This window comes from Chelonia mydas, chromosome 2, assembly GCF_015237465.2.
Source record: "Chelonia mydas isolate rCheMyd1 chromosome 2, rCheMyd1.pri.v2, whole genome shotgun sequence".
Lineage (NCBI taxonomy): Eukaryota > Metazoa > Chordata > Testudines > Cheloniidae > Chelonia > Chelonia mydas.
The window spans coordinates 204034512-204044297 of NC_057850.1; the positions used below are offsets into that span (position 1 = coordinate 204034512).

Sequence of the window (9786 nt, forward strand, 5' to 3'; positions counted from 1 at the left end):
ACTAGAAGCCCAATCTTACAGTCCTCATATTACTAAGAACTGAAAACAAGATCAAGCCTTGGATTCTAAACTGATCAGGTAAAGACCAATCCTTTAAACAACAGATTGGAAGAATGCAATGATTCCTTGTCTTATGTTAGTTGAGGCATCCAATTTCTGAGCCAGATCCTACAGTCCACGTTCAGGCAAAACTTCCGCTGACTTCAGGATCAGGCCCTGTATGTCTTTAGGAATTCTGGATGACTAGAACTACATGGCTTTAAGGCGGTCTCAGCAAGTTCAAGCCACAATCCATTCATGACCTACATATTGAGCATTAGGCGAAAGCAACTTTTCAGAATGTAAATCTGACCTTTCCACATCTGAAATCAATCATAAAATGCCAGAACCTGTATCTAGCAGATAACACCATGGGTTTGCTGAGGTTATCTGCTAGAATAGCCGAGGGTTAACTATTACACTAGGATGCCATGATAGATGTCTTCACTATAAATGCTGGACAAAGCTTAATTGCATTGATCTTGTCAGAATTCAACGATGCAAGTTGAAATTCCAGTAAATTTGACATTAACAGATGTAAACATTTACAAATGAGTGTGGAATGAACAGCATAAAACTAATACAAATTTACATAGCAGCTAACTACACTGGACTAACAAAAGAATAAAAAAAAGTTAGCCTTTTTACAATAATCTATTGCTAGCTAGTGAAGTATGCATTACATATATTTAATGGTTAATAAAGTATCCTCTATGCACTTCTTTATTGACTAAGCTTGCAAAGTCCTGGCATTCAACTTAACAGCATTTCTGTTTGTGCCTTTGTAACGTTATAATTTTTGATTGCCCACACCCACTCAATTCCACAATTTCAGGAAGTGTTCTAGGCATCAGTGGCCAGAACCCTATTGATTTTAGGGAAAAATCAGAAAGGGGAAACATGGAGGATTCATGGAGCCCCTCTTATGATTAGTTTTCAGAGTAACAGCCATGTTAGTCTGTATTCGCAAAAAGAAAAGGAGTACTTGTGGCACCTTAGAGACTAACCAATTTATTTGAGCATAAGCTTTCGTGAGCTACAGCCCATAGCTCACGAAAGCTTATGCTCAAATAAACTGGTTAGTCTCTAAGGTGCCACAAGTACTCCTTTTCCTCTTATGATTAGCAGAGCCAGAGTTTCAAGCACCTTTGTAACTACCTATAGGTCAAACAACTGGTTGATGGCATTCATTAGTGCCTTCCAACAAAATACCACAATCTCCTCTCTGTTTGTCCTCCCAACAGAATTTAATATGTTGACACCTTGAATGATCTATCTCCCAGACAGAAAGAATAATGGGAGTGAGGAAAGTGTGTACATAATCTCTGGCATAAGAGGGGAGGGGGAAAGAGGCACACCGAGCCTCTAGCGTGGGAGAAGAGATGGACATGGGAGGCCACAAAGAACCCCTATAAGAGAAAGACTGAGGGAATCTGGCATGCACCACAGGGTAGAATAAGGGGCCACACACAGCCCCTACCGTTGGAGAAGGGAAATGAGGGGCACAGAGAGCTCCATGTTTGGAGTGGTGGAAGTCACAGGAATCACAGAAACAGAGGGGGATGTGAGTCTGGCACACAGAGCTGTGGGTAGAGGAGGTAAAATGGAGAAATGCAAGGAGCCCCTGGTGTGACCCCCCCCACTGCAGTATAGACATGAAACAAATTGTCAAAGCAAGACAGAACTTATTGATGGACATTACTTTGCAAAAAAAAAAACAAATAAAATAAAATAAAAAAATACACTACCTGAAGACAATTATGACAGTTCCCCTTTTCATCTGTATTTATGGATCTATGACAATGGAATATAATTATTAGCTTATAGTAGTTCACCTCTATTATGCACGTGAGAACATTTCTAGCAAAAAGCAGTGTCTTTTTTAAAACATTAAGTTTATAAATGGTGGTAGAATCTCCATTAAGTCACAAAACTCCAACCTAATTTCTACATCTGACATCAGATCATAGTGAATTAGCAGTCTATGGAGTCTCCTAATGAACAGTAATTTAAACTATTAACTAAGGCTTTTCACCAGCGACAGCCACAAGTAAAACTCAGTTAATTTTTATTCCTCTCCTCTATTCCACAATATTCATATTAATGGAGAAATATTTCAAGGAAAGATGTAGGTATATTTAAGAGACATTTAATCAATATTCACCTAACCTCATTCACAAGAACACTCAGCAAGTGTGCTCTGTATGTGAACAGTGTTTTCGGAGGAAGGGACAAGAGGCAAGAACCTTCATCTACTGTGAAGCCTCCCTAGTACCATACAACCGCCATTTGACTTCTCTCCCCCCACCTTATGTCTTGCTCTCTCTGCCTCCTTCCAAGAGAAGACATCATAACCTGGGCTGGTAAACTGTGTGAACAGCAGCATGGTCAAAAAACTCAATATTATCCTTTCAGTCAAATTCCCACTTATGCCTAGTACACAGTTGAGGCCTAAACAGCATACAGGAAACAGAAAATTTGTTGTTTCCTATATTGCTTCCCCAAGCAGTCTTCCCAGTAAGAGTTCCATGTTAACGAGTTCTTTTGACTATATGCAAAATCCCCCATCCAAGACAATTTTCCAATCCAAACGGGCCAGCTAGTGCTACAGCAGAACTATGTAATCCATTCCCAGAGTGCAATATTATTTGTTTGAACCAGAGCAGCCAAAGGTCAAGATTGTAATGTTTAGAGATGAGACACCACTGAAACAAAACTTACTGTTTTTTCAAATAACCCAGGAGTATTAATAGCAGCACACGGTGTCAGAGTTTAAGGCCAGAAGGAACCATCAGATCATCTAGTTTGACCTCCCGTATATATTACGGGCTACAACCACCACCCTGCACCTGCACATTAAATCCAACAACTGAAATCAGACCAAAGCGTTAGAGTCCATAGGAAACCACACTATTACATGCCACAGATAGAGACTAGAAGTGACAGAGGTGCACCAATGCCCAAGGACCCTACAGTGGAAGGGAAATGATTAAGTGACCTGTACCCAGATAATCCCAGCAAGTGACCTGAACTCCATATTGCAGAGGAAAATGAAAATACAGAGATATGATGGCATCATTACAAACTAGTTCTTGACAGTTAAAACCATGAAAAAAAAAAACAAAGAAAGTACCACAGGAGATACAAAACTACACTAGCTTTCAGGTCTGCTTATGAGAAGTTAGAAATGATGGCTAATCCCCCCTGAAAAAAAAGTGAAGAATCCTCAGGCCTACAGCTACAACAGTTTTAATTCATTTGGCATGAAACGTCCTGCTTAGCATATGTATACCTGTACAAGAGTAAAGCTAGATCTACACTAGAAACTTCAGACAGCATAATAATGTCAGATGGAGTGTCTAAAATATATATATTTTTAATATTGGCAAAACCTCTAGTGCAGATGCAGTTCACTGACAAAAAGAGTGCTTTTGCCAGAACAGTTTATTTTGCTCAAGAAACGTGCATAAAGTATTCTGGCAAAAACATTTTTTGCTGGCAGAAGCTGCACCTTCACTAGGTATACTTATATTAGCAAACCTTTTCTAGTGGTAATCTGATATAAGTCTACACACTGAAGATTTTTCTATTCCTTACTATTAAATTGGGAAGAATCTCTAAATTGTGTCAATTAAAAAGTGAAATATTTTGCTAAAACTTTACATACGAAAATTAACTTTAAAATTTTATATATTTCTCACACACAGACACACACGTGCCCCTACCAACCTGTCTCCCCCTCCCCCCGACTGTGGAACTGCAGAGACCCTGCAGAATTCACTTTCAGAATATTTATGAAAAAATTCTTATCAGGCATTTAGGTATTTAAAAACAGTTCTTCCTAGCCTATCAGAAGAGCAATCAGACAAGTATATTACAACGTAAATTAAGACTTCCAATACTAAACACTGAACCATAGCTAAGAGTAATTTTTAAACAGACTATGGGAATTACGCTCTATATCAGTAGTTCTCAACCTATTTACCATTGTGGGCCACATATGCAGCTCTCTGTGTGTTATGTGGGCCACATCCGCATAACATATATACTACCTGTATGGCCCAGAAGATATCACATGGGCCACAGCTGTGTGCTGATTGGGCTGCAAGCGACCTGCACATTGAGAATCGCTGTTCTATATGTACAAATTCAGAGCATTTTACTCATTCTACAGCCACATAATATATTTGTGAAACCCTGACTGTAAAGGGATCAGTGCAGAAATTACATAATGATAAGCAATTCTATAATCAACTGAAGTGTGTACTGGCCACAAGATTATCTAAGTTCACTTGCTATCTCCATCTTCACCTACATCATCGAGACTAGAAATTACCAGCATTAGATCAAGAGAGTTGAAAGTTCTCCAAAAATTTAATGTTGCAGAAAGTTTGGATAACTATATAAAGTTTTACTACTAAAGTCTCAGACCACAAAGAACCCTAAAAAGCATACCTTTGGTAAACTGACAGTAAATGGTCCTTTTTTCTTTCATACATGTTCTAAACAACACTTTCTCAAATATAATTTCAAAATGATAGATAATCGAATGAAATCAAGTTCCATATTTAGAAAAGGCCTCAGATGGGAGATCTGGATACATCTATCTCAGTGGTTCTCAAACATTTGTACTGGTGACCCCTTTCACACAACAAGCCTCTGAGTGCGACCCCCTGTATAAATTAAATATATAAAAAAAAAAGTGTTTAAACACCATGATAAATGCTGGAGGCAAAGCAGGGCTTGGGGTTGAGCCTGAGAGCTCGCAACCCCCCAGGTAATAACCTCATGACCCTGAGGGGTCCCGACCCCCAGTTTGAGAACCCCGATCTATCTCCATATCATTTAAAAAAAATCACTTTTAAAATGTTAGTTTATTTTCTTACAATGTTAAACCCAGAAATATAAGCAAAAACACGCTCAATGCCCAACACTATTAAATATAAGAAAATACGTGAGACAGAACACTTACCTGCAACACTGGTAATGGTAACTGGAACTCCTTGAACTTGAACACCTGCTGCACTGAGGCTGGCAACACTTACTGTTTGGAGGTTAGGCACTGAAGCAAGCTGGGCAGCATTCAGTGTGATTGGGGTACCAGCAACAGCCATTGGTGCAATCTGGGCAATAGTTGCGCCCCCACTTGAAGACACTGGGGTGATGGTTAGTTGCTGGGGTAACCCAGCATTCTGAACTTGCAAGTTTGAAAGGCTTTGAAGATTCTGAACCTGCACAGTTTGCCAGCTGATCTGCCCTGATGGTGTTAAAGTTGGAGCCCTGATGAGTACCTGAGTTGGACTCACTGCTTGCAGCTGAACATTTTGCAAAGGCTGTTGTTGGATGGTCTGAATAGTTTGCCCTGACTGGAGCTGAAATGACTGTGGAGAAATGGCTTGAATAATCTGCTGTTGCGGCTGTTGGATCTGTATTTGCTGTAGAATAGGCTGACCTACAATTTGCACCTGTTGAAGTGAACTTGACTGATCCTGCACATTTTGTAGTCCATTAGGCTGAAGCTGACTGGAGCTCTGGGCTTCTGATTCCGTGGCAGCTGTTTGAGGTTCTTCAGGAGTATGCTCTGAACTGCTGCCTGCTGTGCTTGCATACTGGCCTGCCTCTGCTGAGCTTACTAAAGTGTCACTGCTAGTCAGAGATGTTGAGGCAGTGGTTGTACAAATGGAAGAAGAGGAAGGGGATTCTGGCATAGTACTAACAGAAGCAGTGGTGACAGGCGTGGATACTACCTGATTCCCATTGGAAACTCCACTATCAGCAGTCTGGCCAACCTGTCCAGAACCACCTCCTGCTGCCACATTGTTTATCACAGGCAATGCTAGAGTTACTCCTCCAATGTTTATAGGCAAGGTTGTTACAACCTGAGCCTGAGTACCTGGAATAGTCTGCAGTTGCAGTGGTATTGAAACACCAGGCCTAATTTGGACTGGAACTGTCTGATTTCCCAGGTTCTGAGCAATAATATTCCCCGAAGTGGTCCTATTTGCAGTTGTGAGGATAGCTTGATTATTCCCTGCAGGGATGAGCTGAATTTGACCCTGTAAATCTTGCAGAGCTGTAGCATTGGCAGGATTGATTTGAATTTGCTGACCTTCCGTTGTCTGAATCTGTGGGATCACTTGGTATTGGACACTACCACTTGGATTCTGTACTTGTACTACTTGAAACTGTCCAGGGTTAGTAGCAGAAGAATTGCCTGATTTAGTTTTTGAAGGAGATGTATTCCCATTGTTGCTGCCGGAAGGACTTGCTGTGCTTGACGCAACAGAAGATCCTTGTTGAGCAACATTGTTTTCTTTTGAAGCAGGAGGAGCAGCAGCAACAAGCTGCCATGCATTTGCATTTCCAGCAAGCTGAGTTGTTACTAATTCTAACTGTTGTGGTTGATTTTGAAGCTGCACCAAACCTTGGCTTGGATCTATAATAATCTGCTGTTGTCCAGTTGATTGATTCTCACCAGGAGTCCCAATTTTGCTGCAAGTGGCTGCCAGCAAAGCCAGAGGTGAAGGTTGAGAATCCTACCCATAAAGAGAGAAAACAGCAGCAAATTTAGAAGAGTGGGTGAGAGTTATTTCTGACAGTTCAACTATCAAAGTTTATTCAGGAAACACAAAAATGCTTAAGATGTTTTAGTACACAGAGAGATCATATAGTACTGAATGAGGAAGTACATTCTCAGATCCTCATATATGCTTGAAAAATAAGGCCTTTTATCACCAATAAATAAAACTACTGCTGAAGTGTTTCTTCCTCAATCCAGTCCTTTTTACAAAATTCTTCAATACACAGCAAGCAGTTTATCAGTTTAAAGTATAATCCACCCAAAAAACATGTCCAGGCAGTCAAGATTACCATTCATGTTTCACCCACCCAAAAGAAAGACGCCTTGAACGGGAAATGCAGTTAACTGCACATTTAGTTTTAAACGCTAAGAGGTGTGCAATTCCCATTTTGTGTGCATGAGTTACCTGTGAGCCTCCAGTTTTATTTTTTTTATTATTGTTGTTCTCTGCCTCAGGAGATTTCTCTCCCTCTGTGGGCATAACTTCCTCCTTCTTTTGATCTGCAAAAAACATGAAGCATAACAGGTTAATTATTCACCTTTCTTTATACAAAAGGAAAACCTATTGGCACCTCCTCTTTGGTACCCAATCCCTTCGATTTTACCTCTCTGTGAAAACCATAATCCAAATCATTATGACAAAAGAGCCCGTCCCAAAAACGTGGTTTGAAACCCAACCCATGGGGGCTGGAGAGTTAACACCCAGAAAGGGGAGGTTTGATTTCCTCTCCCAGACAGCAGGGGGAAAAACCCACCCACAACCCTCCTCCTCCTCCTGCCCCTAAAGCATCGACGGCCAGGCAGGAGGAGGGTTGTACAGCGAAGGAAAAGAGGAATGAAGGAGGGAAGGCTGTGCACAGGAGGAAGGGTTAGGGGAGAAGAGGGGAATGGAGGAGGGAGGGAAAGAGGAGGGACGGAGAGCGGAGTGGGCAGGGTAGGAAGAGAAGAAAGGGGGGAAGAAGGAGGGCCAGAGGAGGACTGAAAGAGGGCGGGATAGAGGGGCATGGAGGGGAGAGCAGAGAAGAAAGGGGGATGAGGGATGGAGATGGAGCGGGCTGAAGGAGGGAGGGGGTTACATACCGCTCATCCCGCATTAATGCCCCGCTGAGGCGCCGCTCTGGGGGGGAGGAGGAGGCGGAGGAGGCGGAGGGTGGGGTGGGGGTAGCGGGGAGAAGGCCGGTCGCAGCCGGAGCTGGGAGGAGCGGGACGGCCTATTTTTCCACGAATGGCCGCCGCTGGGCTGTGGCGTAGCTGCCTCTCTCCGCCCGCCGCCGCCGCCTGCCCCTGAGCCCGGCGCCTGATTGACAGCTCAGAGCCAGCCGAGAGGGAAGGAGGGGCGGGGCCCAGAGAGGCCCAACTGACGCCCACTGAGCAGGAAACCGAGCCCAGCAGCCGACTCGGCCGCTCCTCTCCGACGGAGCTGGGCTCCTCGCAAATGGGCGGGGCTAGGCTAGGGCGGCGCGAGACAGCTACAGAGCCGAGCTCCGCGCGACCCAAGCTCAGAACAAGCCAAGTCAGGGGGCCCTCGCGCCGGGAGGGAGAGGGTGGGGCCAAGGCGGCGCGAGCTGCGGAGTAGGCGAGCTGAGCGAACCTTCGCCTGCAGCAGGGCTCCCCGAGCTGCCTGACAGCGCGAAGCGAGGCGGGGAAGGGGAGGAGCCAAGCCGGGGGTGGCGAGCGGCAAAGCGCCTCCGTCTCCAGCCGCCAGAACACTGATTGACAGCGCGCGCGAACAAGAAAAGGAGCACGTGGGCGGGCTCGCGCGGCTTGAGCCAACCAAACGGCAGCCAAGGCCCTCACGCCCCCTGACTGACAGCGCGCTGGGCTGTAACCGCCAAGTCCCCGACGCGGCCCTCCCCCGTCTGCCCTTCAATCACCCCGGACTCAGCCCACCCCCAGCTCTGTGAGGGACCCGCTGCCCCCTGTATCGGTCTCTCTGAGGCCGCCCCTCATCCCTCTGTGGGCCCAGCTGCCGAGACACTGCAGGCTTCCCAGCGCGCTCGCCCTGCGCCCTGGCACCAGCCGGCAGCCCTTTGCCGGGGGAAACTGAGGTGCCTTTTCCCACCCCGCGTGGGTATTTCCCGCCCCCGGCGGCGGGGTGGGGAGGGAAATGGGTTCTCCTTGCTGATTGGCCCAGGTGCAGCGAGGAGCATGCCGGGATGTGTAGTTTCCGGTATGCGCAGGCGCTGAGGGATGCCTTCGGGCAGGCCCCGGGAGAGGGTGGGGGGCGTGCCGCAGCTGGGTTGCATCAGAGCTCCCCGCGGGAAGGTTGAGGGTTTCCAGGCGGGTCGAAGCGGAGGAGCTCCAGTCCTCAAGGTTTCCAAGGAGATGCCATTCAGTCCCCTATGGTGCCCACTGGGCGAGGCTTTAGGAGCCAGTCTTGGGCCTGAGCAGCTCCAGGTTGGATGAGGAGTTGAAACCCTCACGCATCCTTCCCCGTTACTTGGCTGCGAACCAGCTAGCAAGTGGGGAACCGCTGCCCTATAGTCTTATGTCTGAGTAAGCGCAGCCTCCGTGCCAGGCATCTCAAAGCACTTGTTATTAATGGTCTGTTGCAATTTATACTGCTGATTTAAGATAGCGCAAGTCGATGCCCAATGGGCTATTTTCCTTATGCATTTCTCATACAAGAGGCTTGTGTCCCTTTTTTAAATTGTTGTAATGTATAAAGAAGACAGGAAAACCTTTTTTCTGTTTTTGTAAATCTGCTCATTTTCATTACAAGTCCAGACCTTGACAACACTATATACTCCAAACAAAAGAAGAGCTGTGAAATTATGACACCAGAAGACGCTGAAGATTGGGAATAGTCAGACTAAAGTTTAAGACACCAGTTATTAACATCTATTTAATATCAAAACCTAAGTATTTTTGAGAAATATCTTATTTGATAAATATCTATCAAACTTATCTCTCCATTAAGGTGTGAGAAAGCTACCAATACCCATCTGAGGCCTCCAACAAGTCTTCTAGAAAAAAGGAAAACCAGGCTTGCCACTAATGAGGTTTCTGAAGTGAAAAACACAGCAAAAAGAAACATCTTGTAGGCTTTCTTTAAGCATCATAAAGAATAAAAAAAGGACACAACCCCCATTTTAAAATTGCCCAGCCACTTCTAGGTTTTTCCAGCAGCACTGAGGAGCCTGCGTGGTGCAGCTAGAATGTTCAGA

The 9786-nt window shown here is 44.9% G+C and overlaps 1 protein-coding gene across 3 annotated transcripts in view; it reads right to left on the minus strand.

The window, feature by feature from the left end:
- The window catches only part of SP4 (Sp4 transcription factor), a 49213-nt gene extending 40878 nt beyond the window's left edge, over positions 1 to 8335 (minus strand). The window contains exons 1-3 of one of the 3 annotated variants that reach the window (XM_043541065.1): positions 8211 to 8335; positions 7026 to 7120; positions 5012 to 6575 (exon numbers count right to left, since the gene is read on the minus strand). In XM_043541065.1, coding sequence (XP_043397000.1) covers positions 5012 to 6575; positions 7026 to 7100 — 1639 coding nt within the window. In that variant the 5' untranslated portion in view covers positions 7101 to 7120; positions 8211 to 8335. Of the gene's footprint in view, positions 1 to 5011; positions 6576 to 7025; positions 7121 to 7224; positions 7497 to 7699 lie in introns of those variants that run through there. The other 2 variants (XM_037890568.2, XM_037890569.2) reach the window with 2 other exon arrangements.
- Positions 8336 to 9786: the final 1451 nt, after the last annotated feature.